The sequence below is a fragment of the Zonotrichia albicollis genome, chromosome 2 (genome assembly GCF_047830755.1).
Source record: "Zonotrichia albicollis isolate bZonAlb1 chromosome 2, bZonAlb1.hap1, whole genome shotgun sequence".
NCBI classification, from domain to species: Eukaryota; Metazoa; Chordata; class Aves; order Passeriformes; family Passerellidae; genus Zonotrichia; species Zonotrichia albicollis.
In genome coordinates, this window is record NC_133820.1 from 114,360,531 (window position 1) to 114,382,012 (window position 21,482).

Genomic DNA, 21,482 nt, shown 5'->3' on the forward strand with positions numbered 1-21,482 from the left:
CGAATCTTCTAATTCAGCAGAAAATTGCAAAGACATATGTTGAATCATCATCCTCAACAATGTGTTCCAAACTTTGCACATCTTCATAAGTCAAAGAATCATCATCCTCAATAATAAAGTCAAAACTTTGCTCATTTCCACAGGTCCCAAAGAAAGTTGGCGTGTCCCTTCCAGGCCCAGGGCATCACCAAGTCCAGATGTCCCATACACAAAACCTGGTACACATTGTTGTTTTGTTCTGCTTGAATATCCCGGGCTCTTTTGGGTTGTCTTTTCTCAGTGAATCAAGTTTTGATTAACATTTCTTCATATTACAAATACATTCTCTGATGATTATTAAATATGTGTTTCCAGGAAAACAGAGGTGATTTCTATTTTTAATGACTGAGTTTTAGTAGTAGCCTCTGCTTCTCAGCCACATAACATATATCACAGCTGAATAATCTGTATCGCAGGGTAGACAACACAGAAACATCATGAGAAGGTGGAAGAAGTTGCATCTCTTTTGTGCCTGTCAAAAGGTGCTTGGAGAAAAACCTACTTGAGGGTCTTCATGTATGACTCCAAATATCTCTAACTGAAACCACTCATAGGTTTGTGTGACCTGGTAATGGAATGTCACCCTCAAAAATAAGCTTAATAGGGATTTACATACTAATGAACAGCCAAACCTCTGTAACTTCTAACAGTTCTGAGAGTATCCATTCAACATTATTTTAAGTGAGTATATATTCACTAATTTTACAAAGAAAAGGAAAAAAAATGGAATGTGTTCCAAATTGAAAACAAACCAGTCATGTCAAAGGGAGTATTTTTACCACTGACTTACACTCACCACTAACTTTGTGCATCTTGTTGTTTTTATGGAGTTTTGGCAGTTAGTACATTTACAGTTGAACAACAAAAGACAGCAGCAGGTAAATTTGTTACCTTGAGCTGGTCATTATTATTTTTTCAGTACTCCTTTTGCCAATGTTTATATATCACTAGTCTGTTTTTCACATAATCTGTTTGTGATTTTGAATTGTTTTCTTTTCTATTAATTGAACTACATTCTACTCTGTTGCAGGTATTGAAAGATTCCTAGCTGGTTTTTTGTCTTTACATAAAATTTCTTTCCCAGTCACACACGTTGTAATTCCTTTGAATTCCTCCTTGTAGGAGACAAGCACACCATAGGTATTGCAGGTTCTGAAATACAGACAGAAATATATTCCCTGTAGTTGTCTATGCTCTTTCTGGCTTTGTTGCTTGACTCCAGATTTTGCTTACCTGATTAATTTCCCGCTCATGTTTTCATTCAGGATTTTGTTTTCTCTTGAATTCCTGATATGTATCTGACCTGTTCTTGATGTGTGTCTGACACTCAGTTTTTCAGGCTGTCGTGCAGGGATTGTTTTTCTTTGCAAGCATGAGACATGCAGTGCCTGTGCAACAAACAAAATTTTGTCAAAGTATAAACCCTTAAAACAGATCTTTTCTTTCAGCTGTTAAAGAACCACATCATATTCCTTTTAAACCTAGAGCAACTCCCATCCCGGATGCTCCATACAGGAGGCCTGGTAAATTATCTGGTCTTTTTGAAGCTTCAGTGGATAATTGAACAATTGCTTTTGGGGTGGCAATGGGGGGAATAATCATCAGCGCATCAGCTGTCACCTGGTTACTATTCTAGGCTAAGAAATCTTTGCAGGGATGCAATTAAATATGACAGAAACTTCAACAGTTCAAGAGTTTTTGTGTTTTATGCAGATATTAACAGAAGAAATAGTATCAACCTATATGTTTTAATCAAGGATAAAAAGTTATTTGCAGCTTCTGTCTGAGCAACACAATTTAATAGTGTGCACCATGTTTTTGGAGCTTTTGTGAGGGAAACCTCCTAAGGCTGTTGCAATGCTTTTTCTTTATACATGCATTTTTACCCAGATTAGAGTGAGGATTCCCTTCAATTACATTTTGCTGAGGTGACTCCCCATCATAAATCCAACTGATCTATGTAATATAATCAGTGATTTCACGGAAGGTTTGTTGCTGTTGTTTCCTAACCATAAATTTCTGAGGGTAAATGCTATAACATCCCTTTCCTGTTGTAAGCTGAAAGGATTTTTGAGAAAAGGAGGAAAGGGAGATTCCTTTCATTATTCAGATAATTTATTGACATTTTTTCCAACAGAGATTCTTCCAACTTTTGATGAACGAGATACTACTATGATTCCTCGTATTCCTGAAAGAACAAAGGCAATATTTGGTAACTGTTATTTCATAAATAATTATTCTATTTTACACCTTTTTTAGAGAATATCATCTTAGAGAAAGCTTATTATATTTTATTAAAAGCTAGTAATAAAATTTTGCTCTTCTTGTAGATACTTACTTGATCTTTGGTCTTGATAAGGGTAATAATGCATGAGCTCATTTACTTTCAAAGGTTCTTTTCCTCCTCTTCTAGCCTTTCCAGTCAGGATGATGCAATTCCTCCAGATGTTATCTGTTTTCCAGTAAAAGGGGACTTTATTTAAAGAGCAGATAGTGATGCTTCACAGAGTCACAGTATATTCTGGGCTGGAAGGGACCCACAAGGATCATCGAGTCCAACTCTGAAGTAAACTGGCCCATCACAACCCTTGCATTATCACCATGCTCTAACCAACTGAGTTAATCCCCTGTTCTTCATGTGAATTGTGGATAATTTCATTCTAAAGTACTCTTCTTCTTCACCCCTCATGGTTTAATTCTACAGAAAAATATTCTAATATATCAACAACAGCATAGACTCCAGACCCGATATGTGACCGTCTAAATCCCTCTGTACTTCTTGAAACCATCCTCTCTGCTTTCTTTAGTTATCCATGTTGGGAAGACTTGCTTAAATATATGAAACCTTAGCTGACTGTTCTTCCTTCTTAAATTAATTGTCACTTGTGGACCAACTAAGGGTCACTGAACCAAGCACTATCTCCTCCTGGGAGCAGGAGCATTGCTTGAGCAATTGTTGTTCAAGTAGTTTTCTGTCCCCAGCTTCAGAGACAGACCTTGACCATGATTTTCTGAGAATGAAATGGTATATATTTTCTGAGAATGAAATATTAATAGGCATTTTATAATCTTCAAACTATGTTTCTTTTCTTTTTGAGGAAGAGGAAATTAAAACTGCTTTTAAACATGTTTCTATTTCAGTTTATATTCCCTGTATGCAATGATACTTAGTATTCCTTCAGTATCTGTTTATTTAGCTTTATGAAGTAGGTGCCCCGTTGTGAACACCTGAGCTACCTGAGCAATAGTCACATGCAGAAAATGGTTCCTCAGAGCAAGGGCGATGGAAACTGCACAGGCTAAGGCAGATCATTTTGGACCTTTCAAATTGGTGTAGACCACAGACTAAAAGTGCTGAGATAACCTTTTCCAGAAAATGATTCCTACTTTTACTTACAAGATTTTTTTTACTGTATAGTGTGAAGATAACAATATTAAATCATTCCCACATAAGAACCAAAGAATTTAATTTAAAAATCAAGTTTGACACAAATGTTCCTATGAAAAAGAAATCCTGTCCTCATCTACTCATGTGTGGCAGATGAGGAAGACAAAGGTTACCACTGTCTATTTTTGTCCTATTACAGAATTATGATGTCAATCACCATGTTCTAGACTGCTTGATGCAAAGCTACAAATTTGTATATATTTTTAGAAGTCTTCTGCCATACGTGGCCATTCAACTTGTTTTTCTTTCTTTGCAGGAATTCCAGCTTTCAGCTTATTCTTACATAATTTGCCTTATTCTAGATCAGATCATACTTATGTTCCCCGTGTGCTGTGAAAAGCAGTTTGTTTTTTCATTTTAGTTTTGGGTGCTTTTTGTTTTTATTCCAGCTCCAACTGAAAAACCATTCATTCATACCAAACGAAAAACAACTGAAAGACCAAGAGTGCCATACACCAGACCTGGTAATGGAGGCATTATTTTAATTTTGTGTTCAATCATTCTTTCCCCAAGTATCATGTTTTGTGGTTCTCAATGGGATTATTCCTAGCCAGTTTTGTGGTGAAACAAATGCATTACACTTCAGATGATCAATCTAAAATAAGCCAAATAACAGTAAGATATGTATAATATATATAATGGTATTCCTCTGTCTATTACACATAGCAAATGATGACTAAAATATAGTAATGGATATTGACAAATTTCTGTGGCTAGGCAGACTGAATTCTCTGTGATTACTGGCAGTCTTGGGTGCTCCTCTGTGAATATTTTTTTTATCTTTTCTTGAAATGCAACAGAATTTCTTTCAATGTGCTTGTGCAATTAGCTACAGGCATTGTCTGCTGTACTGAAATGAAAATAGCTTTAAAAATAGTTCTGGAGGGCTGTGTGGTTTCCCATTTTTGATATAAATATATAGCAGAAGTTAATAGAGAGATAATTATGTCTGTCAGCAGCTGGTTTTCAAGATATTCTGCTCCTCCTTAGTTTGGGACATTTTACAGGTTTTACTAAATGTTGCTTTGTTTGGATTACAGATAAATATTCTAAGATTTTTCACATTTTCTCCTTAACAGCAATATATCCGACAACTCCACAACCAATTTTTACAAAATCTTCTACCACCACTGGTCGATCAAGGGCAACAATGGGTAAATAAGTTTCCTTAACACTAAGATGCAGGTATTTCTAATTTTTCAGTGGAGAAATTTCTAGAGAACATGCTCCAATGTGGTATTTATATAACACCATTCCACTATCTGTCATTCTGCTGCCACGTGCATGTATCTTAGGATACATAGGATTCTCATTTCTATTTGCCAAGTAAAGCAAAAGTAGCCTACAACTTATGTCTGATCAGAAGTCTGTATTTGTCAGATCTCCAACCAAAGTCAGTAGCCTCGTTTTTCTTTTAGAGCAAGAACTTTAGCCCCTAACTCAACTTATCCTACAGCACACTGCTGGGACGTTTCTGTGTTTTGGCTAGTCATTTTGTTTCAGGTTCCAGAAAGCCATGGAATTGTTATTGTCTTTTTTTCAGGCATTTGAGGCATGCATTTTCTGTGGGCTAAGTATGGCATTGGATCATAACTCCTGAAGAATACAATAATAATCTTTTTCCTTTTCTTTCAGCTCCAAAAGAAACACTGCTCATTCCTTCCAAATCCAAAACATCTGTTGGGCCAGAAGTACCACAAACTAAACCTGGTAATTTACAGTTTGTAACTTTAAAAGTGTTACTGTGGCACTGCCTTAGTTATATTTCTGCTGTCAATGATTTTTGTGATCATGGGGCATGCATAATAAGGAGACAGAATTTTGTGTCATTGTTCAGCTGAGAACTTGTTCATAAATTCTATCAAAGTGAATGGCCAAGAATTGGATCAATTTCCATGGAAAGCAGTTGGATGGGTTTAGTAGCCATCAAAAAATGTGAGAAATTTAATTAATTTTAATAAAAATGTATTTCTGTGCTTACATTCAAAAAGTCTTTTGTTTTGGGGAATTTTGTTAATCTAAATACATTTGATTCCATTTCTCAAGTACTTTTGAAAATCAGGTTACAGAGTTTCAGTCCAAGATATTTTACATGCTAAGAGTAGAAGTGCCTTCAATACCAGTGGTTTTTGCAGTAACCATGGTAGATTCAGGGATGCACATCTATAGTGAAGGGTGGTGATATCTGAGCTCTACCATGAGATGATCAATTTCAATAGAAATTGGTAAGGAGGAAGGAAACAGGAGAAAAATCAGGTGAGGTGAGACTACATGTCTATAAGAGCAGCTCCTCATCTTTTCTTCTCTCTGATCTAACCTCTGAATTGATAAAATTTTATTCTTTGACAAATTACCTTAATTAATAATTTAGTAATTTCACCCCTGCTTCTTTCTCCTTGCCCATTTTTATGGCCAAAGAGATTTCAAGCAGAGACCCCATTCATTCAAGAACTATATTCTATCTATACATACACCATATGTATATATATATTACTGTGAACATCAAACTGAGCAGTCCAGGAGAAAGATTTCTTTCCTAAATACCTTGTTTTGAAAGGCTATTCAATAACCAAGTTAGATTCTAAGTCTCAGTTGAAAAAGAGCTATTTGCAATCATGTCATAGTAAACAGGTGCCATCTTTTGGTACTACCACAAATTTAGTTTTAGGGAAAGAATTTTAGAGAACAGATTTAGAGGCTTATTTTTTGCCTTTTAAAAATCATTATAAAATGTATATATAAAGTCTAAATCATTATAAAGGTGCATTTGCAAAACAAGCTACTGGTAGGAAAAACTGTAAATAAATGTTTACTGTGAAGTATAAATGGCACCTTTCAGCAACTGAGTAAGTAGGTTATTTTCCTGTTTCCACATTTTTACCTTATTTCTTATTTTTTTACCTTATTTTACCTTATATTCTTATTTATTGAAAGACAAAGAGTCATGTAGTGTGTGCCACTGCCTGCCAGTCTGTCCTTTTCATCCAGCAACTTAGAGACCTTTCAATTAATTCATTCAAACTTGAGTGAGGTCTGAAAAATAAATACATTACTCATAGCTTCTAGAAATTTTTGAGAAATATAAATTAATCAACAAGTATGAGAAAGGCCAAAGACTGTCAGAACTCCAGGTTTAGGGCAAGTGTTCTGAAGTTAGTGGGGGCCCAGCAGAATGCTTGCACTGTCTGCTTGTCAGCATGAAAATACATCCAGACTAATCAGAATGTGCCTGTCTCATGTCTGTTCAAATTGTCCTAGCAGATGTGCAGATAGGATTTTAGGAAACAATGGAGAGACAGATCCTTCATGAAATCCAGCTTCTTTAATTTGCCTTCTCACAGAACAATGGTTTATTTTTTATAGCTCCAAGGGCAACACACCTGGGATCAATTAACCTTGTAACAGTTCATGTTGTTGATGGGTCCAAAATAACTTGGGGTAATGAGAATATTGCATCAGTTTATTTTTCATCAATCTTTACTTTCTCTGCTTTTGCTATATGGCTAAACCTACACTTTAATCAACAGAAATACTTTCATATATCTTTGTCATGTTCATTTGTTAGTTACAGTCCAGTGCATGTACAAAATGTTGCTGGTTTTCATTTTCCAGCCATTTTTCTTATTCATGTGATTCTTTATAGAAATAAGTGCTACATATACAAGGCTGAGGAGTCACATAAAAAGGCATTGCCTTATTATCTTTTCTGGTTTTGTCTGACTTACTAATGATATATATCTTACCAAACTTGAAAAGTCTTTTACATGTATAAAAGCATGATTTTCAGCCAGATTTCTAGCCCTGACTCTTTTGTTTATGATTTGGACAGACAGTTTGAATTTCCTTTCCATCTGTGATATCTTATGTTTAAAAGGAAACCATTTACATTTGCTAAGCAGCAATATGTCCATTTTCAGTTCCCAATGAAACATACCACATTTCACCCAGGCCCAAAATTGGACAAGCAACTGAAATTCCTTGGTTTGATACAGGTAATTTTTTTAAGATTTTCTTAAGTTGTGGTATTGAGAGTCTGTAGATCTTAAGTAAAATTAGTACAGTTTAATGTTTAATGATCTGTTTATTATTAACTTTAAAACTGTTTCAAATACATAATATGAAAATTTATTCTTCTCCTTATCAAATATTTTAGTTTTGTTGCTCTGAAAATGGGATTTGCACAGTATTGCCTCAAATACTGAAGATTATGTGAAGTTTTTAAGCACTATTAGAGCTGTGTATTGGATGCTCATATGTACATAGTGTTGCAAACATCGATGTAACTGAGTTCCAACTTTTTCTTACAAAATCAAAATCTGTAAAACTTCCCCAATCTAAATGTTAAAAATGAGCAATGTGTTCTGGCCTGTATTTTCTCTGATGCTTTGGAGAGGCTGGATTAAGGGTTATGGGTCGAACATTTATTTGTCTTGACTATCAAATAACCAGCTCTACTTTAAAAAACCTGATTTACCGACGTTGCTAATTGGGCACAAGATAACAGTGACTATTGCTTGTGCTTTCAGCTTCCACAGATCCCATAACATCTAGAGTATCAAAATTATTTTACAAGTGAAAGGCAACAATAAAAAAGGTTGAGGGCTTCTGATTTCAGCCTTGCTGATGACACTGTTCTGCAGCTGCCCTGCACAGTGTCTGCATTGAATGCTCCCAGTTGTTTTCTCAGCAATATTTTAATGTTTCATAGTTTTATCTAAGTCTTTGGTTTGGGGGGGTTCAGTTCGGTGTTTTATTTTGAGGTTTTTTGTTTGTTTGTTTTTTACAGAACCTAATTAAATGTCTTAAGGCCATGGATACCTTGCAGAGCTAACTCTGTATCCATATACAGTTGGGTAACTGGCTGTAAATATTTTACATCTTTTTCCTAAACCTACATATGAATGTAACTGGTCAGACTGCATGATGGAGCCATCTGGCCACTAAAGAAACTAGCATTTTCCACATGCATTTTGGATTAGAACTCATAGAACTCTCATGTGTCCATTTTGCTGTATCACATTGGTGCATGGACCTTTTTGTCTGGCAAATTGCACTGCACTGTCCCTGTTCTGTTACGCACAGCATTGAAACAGGACCTTATTTCTTTTAGCACCTCATAAAACTCGTCTCACTTCTGCAAGACCGCAGCCTACGGATAAACCACAGACCAGACCTGGTAATAATTGTTTATTCAGTCTGGGATGGGGAGGAGATTAAATAGTTAATTAATTTTATCTATTCTTAGTGGAATTTTAAGTATTGCTGGGAGGGAAAAAGGGGGATATTTTTCAATCAATTAATAATTCTAGTGGTAAAGCATTTCCAAATCAGAAAAAAAAAGAAAAAAGAAATGAAACCAAAACTATGTGTGTCATCACAGCAGATGTTACTTCTTCTCTAGTGTGGAATTCTTGGCATCACATAGAAATCTGTTGGGTACCCCTCTCATGGAAATTCTTTCTTTTTTCCTTCTTTTTCCTTTTCTTCTTTTTAAACTCTCTCACAGCTTTTAGTAGAACCACACTACCGCCACTCAGAACAAGAGCACCTGGACTGCCAAAGTGGATTATGCCAACAGCAGGTAGAGTTCTGGGTTTTGGGGTGGGTTTTTTTAATTTATCAATAAAAGACTGGAATGTGATTTGCCCAACTCTTGAGCCCTGCAAAATATCTCACTGTGTTTTATTCTAGAATAAATTTAATTCTTCAGAGTGCCATGTATTTCTACTGATGTTGTCATACAATTCCTGAGGGTGACTATGAAATTATATTGGCACTCAGTCTGTGTAAATTTACAGGTTTATTACTGTGTGGCTACTCTTTACTAATGTTCTCTAGATGTCAGATCCGCAATAAATACTGGAAAATGCTTCATTGGAAAAGATCACCCATTTGTTTGAGTCCAAGTCAGGAGGCTTGGTAGGGAAGCCTTAAAGCCAAGTATCTCTCTAGTTACTGTCTGTGCCCATGGTGTGTTCACATCAGACCTGCTCACACTCAGACCATGCAGTGTTTGGACTGTGCAGTATTCATGCCTGGATACTTCAGCACCACAAAATTCCATGTTGGTGGATGGCAGACGACAGTGAAAGCTTCAATTTACACATCCTTAACCAACAGATAGCAAATGTCCCTAACCACAAAGGTTTATTAGAAATTTATGTATGCTTGGGGGAAAAATAATTTATCTTTTTTTCAGCTGGACTTGATTTTTCCATCCGATCAACATAATATTTTTGGTGTTAATTCATAATGAATCCGTATTTTTTTTATGTCATAGAGCATTGATTTATTACATCAATACAAATAGCATTGGGAATTTATTTTTTATACAACCATTGGTTAATGGTTGTATAAAAATAAATAAATAAATAAATAAATAAATAATGTACATATTCAAGGCAAATGTTTGGCTGACCACCCACTAAAAGTTCTATTGTCCCATACTATTGCTGGCTCCTGTTACTATCTCGATGCTAGCTAGATTAGGATAGCCTGAGGGATATTCCATCTATTCTAAACATTTTTGCCTGTGTAATGCTTCTTTCTGCAATATTTGGCAATTTAATACCTGTTGCTGATCATAGAATCCTTGAGCAACTCATTCCTGTACATTTTCACAAGCCCACCATGTTGTTAGAAATGGTAACATTTCTAACATTCTAAAAATGCAGCAGAGATGGTTGTATATTTAAATTGAATTAAATTTAACCTGTTTAGAGTATGGCATACATTTCTGTATTACATATGGAGTGAATGCCTTCACTAGAGGTACAAGTTCTTTGACCTTTCATAGTCCTTCTGGTAAATTAAATAAGGCCATCAAATTCCAGGACATCAGAGCCAGTGAAAGCATTAATTGCCTGATTTCAGTAGTTGTGGGTTAAAAAGGTTTTGTTGCTAACTTGCACTGGAAATTACCTTATGGAAGTGAGCTTTCTTATGTTTGATTACTGGAATAGGAGAGTGCACTCAGGTCTCCAGGAATGATCACATTATGAAATTATGCACAAACACACAATTATATTACACAGCACATTGAGCTTTTATCTTCTCCCCTGTAGTCATAACCTCAGCAGAGGTATTGGTAGGTTATTAAAAACACCAGCAAAAATTAATACATGCTAAGTAAATCAGTAGTATAAACATAATAGTAGTAAACTGCTACATGGAGTTTTATGTGTTAATGCTGGTTTAAGTTGCTAAAGTATTGTTTTAAGCAATCACATTGTGAGTGGCCCTCTTAGTGTGCCCATCATTTGTTATTATTTCCAAGTCTTTATGGTAGTGCCTGTTGCCAGGAAGAACTAGAGTTTCATTGTGGTACATGGTGTCAGAACTCACCACAAAACTACTAATTACTGGGCATGCTATGTGTACTCACTGGTAAATAAGTACCTTCTTTTAGAATTCTCCTGAAAAATGATACTTCCAGTAGTGGTTTCCACTGCCCAGTTAAATAAGTACATTTTTTCTCTAAGTTAAAGAAACATTTTGTAGATATCTCTTAGCTAAATTTTGGTGCTGCCAATTAAGCCCTTTAAGTCAAAGTATCCGAAATACCAAAGGCTTTTGTTATCTCCTGCCCACTTCTTTGTACCTCCAACCCCACTGCCACAACAGCTCATTGACACATTTTCATTCTTTTCTATGGTTGGCTTATCAAAATCCTGAACTTTTGACCTAAGATGATCAGAATTTTTAAGTGGGCTGTTAGGAATATCCTCTCTATATGTAACAATATGTTTTCAGACTTACCTTTAGACATTACATCACTTATTCTTGGATATTCCGTTATTTGGACACCAGTTTGGATCTTTTAATTCCTTGCTGGACTGGCACTGCTGTTGGTTGTACTCCATTTCTTGCTCCTGACTGGGCTTGTTAGCCTCAGTGCAAAGATGTTTCACCCCATGCAGGGAGGGTTGGCAGCTGCAGGTGATAAGCAGTGGAATTTGTTTTTCCCAGCACCAGCACATGGGGTTGTGGCTGGTTTCCTGGCAGGCTTCTCAGGCTCGGGGCCAGCTGCAGTGCCAGGTGGTAAACTGCACTGTGGAAAAGAGCCAGGGATTGCTTCCTCATGGCTGGCATTCCTTTTAGGTTTTTGTCATGTTTTAGCCATTTTCTCTAGAATGCCATTTCATTCAGATGGCTTTTCATGTTGGTGTATGTAACTTACCTTACTGGGTTGCTTTTTAATTTAATCCTAACCATGTAAATACTGCTCCTGATCTACTGAACTTTCTGACAAATGTCAGCAAACAAACTTTGAGCAACATTTCTATTTCCCTTGTGAAAGGGAGGCATACATGGTTTTCATTAAAATGACCATTAACTTTTTGTTCTGTTTTCTTTTTATTTTTTAAACTGTGTGTGTATGGCCAAGTTCCAGAGGAACTCAAGTATAAGGGTATTTCAGTTTATTTTATCAAGGGGGCTTTTTTCATTATTTCCCTTTAAATGATCCACCCTCCTAATAGTATTCCTACAACTAAAGACATCAGAACTAGGAGAGGTTGCTTTAAGGTGTTCCAGACCCCGTGAGTCTTTCCAGGAAAAAATATAGAATTAAAAGAAGACACAAAGACATATGCAAGTAATAGGTCTATTCTAAATTCTGGCTAAAAGTTTGGGTGAGTGTGATAAGTGCTTTTAATAAGCAAGTTACATTAGGTAGAGTTAGGCAAATGCTACAACAAATACAGCAAACTTTGGTTATGCAGGTACCTCTGTGAAAACACAAACTTTTATGTAACTTGAAATACTCAAAATAGGAGATTTTGTCGGCTTGAAGGTATTGTGGTTTGAAACTTTTACTTATTTTTCATTACTGCTTTACCGATGTCAGAACAGCAGTGCATATTTCTGAAAAGAAAACAAAATTACTTCATCCAACTAGAACATGTGCAATATTTTGGTTGTTCTCAGCTGACATAACTCAGAAAACATTATTAATCTAAATTAGATTCTAAGAAGCAGAATAGAGATTGGTTTTCTGTAGAGACTGTAGCATGCACAAATAATTTAGACTTGTAATACACACTTGGGTGATTTACTGTGAAAAAGTCAATGTGCAACCACATTTTGTTGATATGTTCACTTAAAGGTGAGCTGAGGAACTAAACTTGCTCTAACTATACCTCATGATGTACAAGATTATTTTTATTCTTTTTAAGGCTGGTGCTGGTCTTCTCATGCCTTTTCTTCCTTGAACAGCATTCACATGAAACATTGATTATCACTCTGGTGCTTTGTATAGCTGAAGATTTAATTAATCTTTTTAATTACCTGAAGAAAAATTGCAACTATATAAAACCATATGATGTGTTCAAATATTTTAGACACAGGGACCAGGTCACCTGTGTCCATTTCCCAGCTTCCTGCAAGTCTTACTCCCAGCTTACTTTAATCTTCAGTAAATTATTTATCATGTATGGACTATGGATTTGTAATGAATATGCAACAAAATGGTCAAATAGTAAAGTAATTGAAAAATTTTCTGCTTCATACCACTAAAATACTAGTGAAATATCAAAATAAATTGAGGTCCAGATTATAAATCTATGAAATCTTTAGCTGAAATGATTAGATCGTGTTGGAACAGGGTTGGAATTTGATAATTAAAGTAATATTGGGATTTATTTTTTTTTAAATATGACAAACTTTAGGGTTTTTTTGTCTTACATTCTTAGCAAGGGTGCAGGAGGGTTTTCCCACAAACATGATGACGTTGCAATGCATCTTCTTGCTTTACTGTATTTACAGTCTTATAAAGCAAATATACTTACTTTATGTAGAGACAGGATATTAGTTTACTATTCTGGCTGTCCTGTAAATACCAGCATGTGACACAGTTGTTCTGCACCAGGAGTTGTGTTGATCTTTTAATGCCACTTACTTTTTTAAAAATGGGTTTATATAACTTTTAAGTAGGACTTTCTCTTATATGCAGACTGGATATTGTGTATACTTTGTCTCCTGTACTCCAAACATGGTGAATAATTTGGTCCAGAATTGCTCTAACCATTTAATATGAAGGATGACCAGAGATCATATAATGGGGAGAAGGAGAACTTTGCCCTTTGTAAGAATCAATGGACATTTTACTCCTTACACTGAAAAACTGGAATGTTCTCTCAACTCATTTTCCACAAAAAATCTTGGTTTAGCTCATCTGTTACCTATTCATCTTATTAATTTTCTCTTTCCAAATATATTTTATTTGAGGAATGTTTAAAATTAAACTGAAGACTTTGTAGAACCAGATCACTTTCCACTTACCTGAATAAGAAGATAATGGATATCACCAAGTTATCAGTAAAAACACAGATGAGACTCATGTTGGTTTTGCATGTGATATCACCTGAGTTTGAACATATTCATATACAAATATACCATTACTTGGTGCCACACTGTAGAATCTTATTTCTTTTTTTTTTTATTTTCACAGATGACTTTTATACACCTGAGGCTACTGCCAGACCAATTGACATAGATGTCAAAAGACCTCCAGAATATGTTGACACCTGGCAAAGGCCAATTCCTGGTAAGGTTAATAAAAGTAAACAATAGAGCAATTTTTAACAGTTGTTATTAACAATAAAAACACTGCCTTTTCTGCACACAAAGCACCTCCACTGAGAAGAAAAAATAATTCATAATCATCCTCATCAATACACATTCTTGTGGCTTCAGGATTCTACTAAAAGAGATAAAAATAATAATAATTTATAGCCACAGCATAGTCATTTACATATGCTTAGTCACTACATATGGTAGAACTTCACCACCAGAGCTGTATCCTTATGATCTAACAGCTACAATACTGTAAGCGCTGATTTTTTTTAATGCTAATATTTTCCACATAGCAAAGGAGAATCAGGTAAAAGCAGAACCAACTTGTACTCCCATGTATGAGGAAGTTTCATTGAATATTGGGATTGTTGGGAAAATTAGAACATTAGGCTTGAAGGAAAATAAAAATGTAGAGTAAATCAAGTTACAGGGTTTTTTACATATATAATACAAGACTTGTAAGGTTTACTCTTCTGGCAAGTCTTGCAATTGTGTTTTCAAAACAATCAAAATATTTTAACTGAAACATACATACAACAGGTAAGTACCCTGATGTGTAAAGAATTTCTCTGTTTCATAAGCATAATCAAGCACAAAATTTGCTTTAGCTGTGGTTTTTTCTGACATAGAAACTAACTGAAAATGAAATATTTTGTTTTACTCTTGGATTTACTATTCAGCTGCAGATATTCTTTTTAGGTAGCTTCTTCTTCTTTGAGAACAGGTTACTGGATTTTAAAACACCATTTTATAAACTGCTGCGTGTTCCTAATCTCCGTTGCATTTCCTTTGCACCTAATTTACCTCTACAAATATAAGAGCCTATCTTGATGGCCAGGTTCTGATGTTTTATCATTTTTTAGTTTATTCAGTCTGACCACTGTACTTTGCAAAGATTAAATCTAGTCTGATGTACTATTAGTAGCAGCTGAAGGCAAAGTGTAAACTCAAAACAAGGTTGATACTCTGCACTTTTTGTTACTGAATGTCAGGCAGTGGTGTTTCCTTAAGTAAATCCAACTTGTGATTTGCAGAGACTTGAAGGTTTTTTATGCACATAGATTTGAGGAGACATTAAGACCAACTTTTACTTGTTTGATGACATCTGATGTCTAAAGTTAAGCTTTTAGAGCTTTGAGATCAGTCAGTACCTTGAACTGTAGTCATAAAAGGCAGTTTGGTATGGTTGTGAAATTAGCTACTACTGTTTCATAATTTTCTTGTATAACTGGAGTCTCATCTCTCTTCATGTGGCCTTAACATGTATATCAAAATTCATGGAATTGTAAAATGGTTTGGGTAAGAAGGAACGCTTAAAGATCAAAGAGTTCCACCCCACCTGCCTTGGGAGGGACACCTCCCACCAAACCAGGCTGCTCCAAGCACCATCCAACCTGGCCTTGAACAGTGCCAGGGATGGGGCAGCCACAATTTCTCTGGGCAACCTATTCCAGTGCCTCACCACCCTCACAGTAAAGAATTTCTTCCTAAAATCTAATCTAAACCAACTCTTCCAGTATATATTAATATCTAATATAAATCTACCCTTTAAACAGTTTAAAACTGTCTCTCCTTGTCTCCTACCACTGTTAGAAACCATTTCTCTCACAAGCCCTCTTGAAGTACTGCAGGTTGCACTAAGGTCTCTGTGGTGCCTTCTCTTCTACTCACTAAACACCCCCAACTCTCTGGGTTTCTTCATAGCAGAAGAGCTCCAGCTCTCTGATGGATTTTGTGGCCCTTCCATAGACTTGTTCTAACAGGTCTGTGTTGTTGTTTTACTGGAGACCCTAGAGCTGGATGCAGCACTGCAGCAGAGGGGTGGAATCACCTCCCCTGCCCTGCTGGCTGCACTCCTTCTGGTGCAGCCCAGGATACAGGTGGCTTTCTGGGCTGGAAGCCCACATTGCTGGTTTGTCTCTAGTTTTTCATGTATAATACAAGGCTTGTAAGGTTTACTCTTATTCACCCGTATCCTCAAGTCCATACCTGCAGGGCACGGCTGTTTGTAATCTCTCATCTAGCCAGCACTGAGACTGGTGATTGCACCCAATCCAGGAGCTGGATTTTGTGCTTGGCCATGATGGACTTCAGGAGGTTTGCATTGGCCACTGCTCAACCTGCCAGGGTCATCTGGATGGGATCCTTCCCTCCAATGTCCACTGCACAACCAGCTTGGTATCATCCACAGAACTGCTGAGGGTGCACCCATTCCCATTGTCTATGCCACCAATAAAGATATCTGCCCTAAGAGGCTGTTCATCCTTCTCTTTCATCAACAGAGTCTTAGTTAAGGACTCCCAGTCCATAAAGAAGCCTAGAGATTATTTAAATAAGGACATTTCACCATGTTGTTGTCATTACAAGAATCTACACTCACGAAATCCCTAAATTCTGTTGTGCATCCTAGTTTACAAGTTCAGTCTCCACACACTGATAATTAAATTTTGTAACATCATGGACCAGCACCCAAATCATTGTTGGAAGTAGCAGAAGGGAAAAGTAGGAACTCTTGTTTTTCCAGAGTATCTACACTACAGTAGATTCAATTGTGACCCAGTACTCTGAATGTGATGTTTTAGTTTGCCTGCAACTGTTGTAGTTGTGCTGCTCAGAAAATATGATAGAAACCACTGGCAAGTCAATACTTGCACATTTTTACTTCATAAATACCTTGGACAATCCCTTCTCTAATTATGAGCAGGGGGAAAAGTAATGATGGATACTACCATATAGTAATATTTAGGATATGATGACATATATACAAAAAATTATTCTGTTTTTTCTGGCCTTAAGCATATTTTTTTCATCTCCATCTGGAAATTAAGAATTACTATGAAACCTACAAATGCTATTTTCAAAACCACTACATCCTCCTAAATTAGATAGAGCATTATTTTCTGTCTTGATCTGAGCGATTTAAGAAAAAATAAATCCAGTTTTATAAGTGACTACTGAGTCCGAAAAGGAAAAGAGAAGAGAGAGAGATGGAGATATTCCTGGTTGCATATTGTAATTATTTCCAAAAAAGCTCTCCTAAATGAGCCTTTGGATCTGCTCCCCTCTCGCCCACAGTCTCTCTGTTTATAGGGTGAGCCAAGGTCTGATACACAGGACCTGAGGTACCTTATGGAGCCAGTAATTCAGTATCAGGCAACTTGCAGAGTTGTTGACATTGGCAGCCTTATGAGAATTATACTACTCTTGAGGATTTTCTCCTTTTAGGTACAAAAAGGCTTTTGTTACATAAATGTGTTGCACATATCTCCTGGATTTTCTTAAGGAAAGAAGGGCAAAGGTGAATAGTGGAACAAAAATCTTTGCCTTTCCTTTGCATAATAAAATCCTTTATAATTTTCTGGAAAGTACAGTAAAGGGATTTGTAAGTATGAACTAAGGGGCTTAGGTTTTCCTTTTAGACCTCACTGTCAAAAGAAATTATCAGATAAATGTAATGGGTACTGGCTGGAGCTGCACATTGAAATAACCAAGTTGGGTGCTTCAGAAATTTCAACAACAGTAATTGTCTTTAGTTGTGTCATTGTATGAGGTGACAGTAACTTTTTTCAGTTTTGAATGACATAGAATAAAGTGTTCCTAATGATAATTTCATTTTCTTATATATTTTCCTTCAAGCTGAGGGTGGCCAGTTGTATTAGTCAGAAAGTACAAGAGGTCAGAAATTTTGTGAGTAGGATACTGAAGATGTTTCCTAGCACGTTGAGGTGGTGTTTGTTGTGTGAAGATGTATCCATTTGAATGCCAAAAATTATTGTCAACAAAAATGAGTAACTACACAGAAAGTGAGTCACTGAAACACTTGTGCAAAATCTCAAAGGAATTACATTTTTTCAGTGTAAACTTTTTTAAAAACTTCATGACACGCAGTTCTGTGAGATTTAAGGCTGAAAATACAACTCAGATCATCTCATAATGTCGCCTTTCCACTTTTGATATTAAATCAGACATGAAACATTACTTGAGAAGTCAGAATAGAACTTCTAGTGTGTTTCTGATTTGATGTAATTTGATGTTAAATAATTAATAATGCTGTCTTGTATGTCATTCAGTGACTCTACCACCTGGCCCTCAGCACCCTCCTATTCCTCCTGCCAGACCTACACCAATGAGAAGGAAACCTCTGCCTCCTAACACCGTCACTGGTAAACCAGGCAGTCCAGGTATTTCAGCCTTTTCAACATTATCATTTATTGTGTGTGAGATAATACTGGCTAGCAGGGAATAGGAGACTTCTATAGCATAGATTTCTTTGATCTGTGATATCTATAGAAACTAGTCTTTTGGAACATACAGGTCTTGTGGTTTTTTTCTTCTTGCAAAAACCTTGTTTCTTTGTTTTTCCCTAACCTAGTTATATCAAAATCACACCTAGTAAGGAAGCTGAAAGCAAAATAGCACACTCCAAGTCATCCTTTAAGATCACCCTTAAGAATATTTCTTGTCTGCTAATATAATTTTTTTTCTGTTTAATGTGCACGTTGGATGGGAGATGTTGACTACTGTGCTTCAATGCCTAGTTATTTGTTAACTGGTTATTTGTTATGGAATTGCTCATATATATATATATATGGTACATCCATTAACCACTGCAAAAATGAGCTAATAGGGACCCAGACAACTGACTGCACTGGGAGTCTATTATATATACTGGGAAGTAGAGCAACTGAGTTGTTTCATGTGCAGAGTTTAGTTTGATTATTGTGCTAAAGTACTCTGGCTTCTCAGTATTGGTTTAAGAGGACATAGAAAATTTCGCCTTTCCTAGTTTATTTTAAGTTAATACAAAAGCAGGTATTCAGTATCCACATGGATGTTCTGGCAGTGGATTCTATATAAGAATCCTTAGGCTAACATTATTCCACATAGTCATAAACTATCATCTCCTTAAGCTTAACATCATGACAGCTTTTTTCCTCTTCATATTGATCTCTGTAGTTCCTTGGAGGTACAAAGGTCTTTATATATTAGAATATACAGCTATATATGAATATACAGCTCTACTGGGTTTCCTATTGTGGGTTGTTTTGTTGGGGTTTTTTTGTTGGTGTTTTATTTTTTGTTTGTTTATTTCATGTGGGGCTTTGTCTGCTATTAAGGTACTAAAGACCTAAATAATACTTTAGTATTTTGTGTGGCAGATGAGTAGCAAGAATTTCCAGGATGGATGAGACAATGTATATATTTATTCATCAGCAGAGCCAAGATTGAAATACTGTGTCTGTACTCGTTGTTGTTGGGTGGTGTTTCCTTAGTAATAGTTCCCAGAAAACAGAAGACCTCATCAGTCTTAAACCTGATATATTTTCTTTTGCTTGTATTGGGATCTATACTAATTTGCTCCAGTAAGTGTCTAATTAATTTACCAGTGTTTTGAAATTTCAACAAAATTTTCAATTTTTCCTGACAGTGGAGGCCAGGTTATGTGGTAGTCAGTATTTACCATACCTTCCTAGGCTTTCAAGATGGAACAAATTGCTTAAATGATCTGGTTCTTCCTTGTGGGGACAGTAGATTTTCCTTCTTCTGTGTTTCCTGGTGTTTTATCCAGCTTAGTTTTAAACATTGTAATTTTGTTTCTTCTGGTTCCCTGGAGGGAGAGACAGTTCCACTGTACCAACAGGAAAAATTTGCCTCAATGTTCTTCTTGGATTTTTCCTGTCAGAATTCTGTCCTATTTCTCATTAACACTGTGATTAATTCCTTACTTGCATCTTTCTAACTCATCCAGTGGATATTATGGAAAGGTTTCTATGCAGACATTAAGTCTCCTGAATGGGTAAAAAGAAATGGAAATGAGAGTTCCAGAAACTTTGTGAAACTGAACTCTAGTGAGAATATTTCAGATTTCCACTTCATTAAGAAAATTAGTGGAAAGTAGGGATTTTTGTTGCCTTAAACTTGGCTCTCCAGAGTTCTGCCTTCAGTTGCCACATTCTGTATCGTATATTATGGGGAAGTAACTACATTATGTAGTCCTTGACTCTTCAGAGTTGAGATTTCGCTGTCTTATCATGGTTATCGGGGAGTATCTGCATGTTTTATGAATTTAATTCTTGTCTTTTACAGCCATTATGCAAGAAATCAAGACCTTTACCATGGATTGTTTGCCTCTTAGAAACCTGTTTTCTTTATTAGGTGGTAACAGCTGAAGAATAACAGCAATGTCACATAATCTGAAATACTTTTTTTTTAAATAGTTGTCTAATTATAGGTGATAATATTGTCTCTATCAGTTAGTTTCTGTCCAGACTTATGGAAACCTACTACAGAAATTAGTTTAGCAAGAAAACTTTTCTTCTTGAGTGATATAGTGCTATAAATGTTGAAAATGCTGGACTTGACTGCCTTTTCTTTGCTTTCATTTGAGGTATATCTTAATTTCATTTAGTGTAAGCTCCAGTACTGTTCTGTGGTTAAACTCTTAATGCAGACCACAATTAAGGACTTGGTGTTTATCATTAGAAATGTTCCAGCACCACTTATGTCTGTGCTGTATTGAGAGCAGCAATTAATCTTACCTATATTTGAGGGAAGAATCTCCAAGTTTCAGTTGCTGACTTCAGCTATTGTGCCTTGCAACTCAGGAAGAAATGTGCTCTTTCTTCAAGGAACGGCAATGTCAGAGCTGGTCATTTTGCATCCTTTTACCAGTCTGTGTAGGATGGTTCTGGCTTTAAACCAGGTTATATTCTAGACAACTAAAGTCCTCCAAACAACCTCAAAGTAGCAAAGAAATTTCTTACTGGGTTTCAGGATTAGGTTATGTTTGCAACCAGCACAGTTCAGAACTTTCCTGAATCCAGCTGAGGGATTACTAGGATTTGAATGAAAATACTTGTTTCATGAAGCAGTTGTCACAAACTGAGTTCTCTTAGAAAATGAGAAAGCTGTTTGACTCCTTCAAATGCTGAATGTCTTGTTGCTACAAGTCCCTCCATCTGTCACTGTAGCTAAGCCTGCTGGACCAACACCACCTGTGAGGACAGGAACATTATATAAGACACCAACAGCTTTTGCAACTCCAGAGTACTATGGTAAGCATGTTAAAAACAGTTCTGGTTTCTTCTTTTTTATTTTTTATTTTCTTTCTTTTTTTTTCTTTTTTTTTTTTATTGTAATTAACATTAAGGTTTCTATTTTTGTTTTGCTTCCCTTCCCTGAACTTTATTGATGCATTGTATATTTAACATTAAAAGTATTCTGTCTGGAGTGATTCTGATTTCTTTTATGCCTTTGACTTTTCTGATTTGACTGAGATCTAGCTCGCTTCTTGTCTTGGTAATTGAGAACATGACAAGGCTTCCATCTTCCTAGAAATCCATTCATGCTTAGCAAGCTTTCAGTACTGCTCTGTGGTCATTTAAAGCTGTGCAGAGATTGGACAAGGCACTTCTTTACC

General features: G+C 36.1%; 1 protein-coding gene across 1 annotated transcript in view; it reads left to right on the plus strand.

Moving 5' to 3' along the window:
• The window catches only part of ABI3BP (ABI family member 3 binding protein), a 137,349-nt gene that overhangs the window by 93,005 nt on the left and 22,862 nt on the right, over window positions 1–21,482 (plus strand). The window contains exons 40-52 of the mRNA XM_074536084.1: window positions 144–218; window positions 1,488–1,562; window positions 2,177–2,251; window positions 3,877–3,951; window positions 4,567–4,641; window positions 5,123–5,197; window positions 6,851–6,925; window positions 7,405–7,479; window positions 8,598–8,663; window positions 8,994–9,068; window positions 13,938–14,033; window positions 18,133–18,243; window positions 21,034–21,117. Coding sequence (XP_074392185.1) covers window positions 144–218; window positions 1,488–1,562; window positions 2,177–2,251; window positions 3,877–3,951; window positions 4,567–4,641; window positions 5,123–5,197; window positions 6,851–6,925; window positions 7,405–7,479; window positions 8,598–8,663; window positions 8,994–9,068; window positions 13,938–14,033; window positions 18,133–18,243; window positions 21,034–21,117 — 1,032 coding nt within the window. The remainder of the gene's footprint in view (window positions 1–143; window positions 219–1,487; window positions 1,563–2,176; window positions 2,252–3,876; window positions 3,952–4,566; window positions 4,642–5,122; window positions 5,198–6,850; window positions 6,926–7,404; window positions 7,480–8,597; window positions 8,664–8,993; window positions 9,069–13,937; window positions 14,034–18,132; window positions 18,244–21,033; window positions 21,118–21,482) is intronic.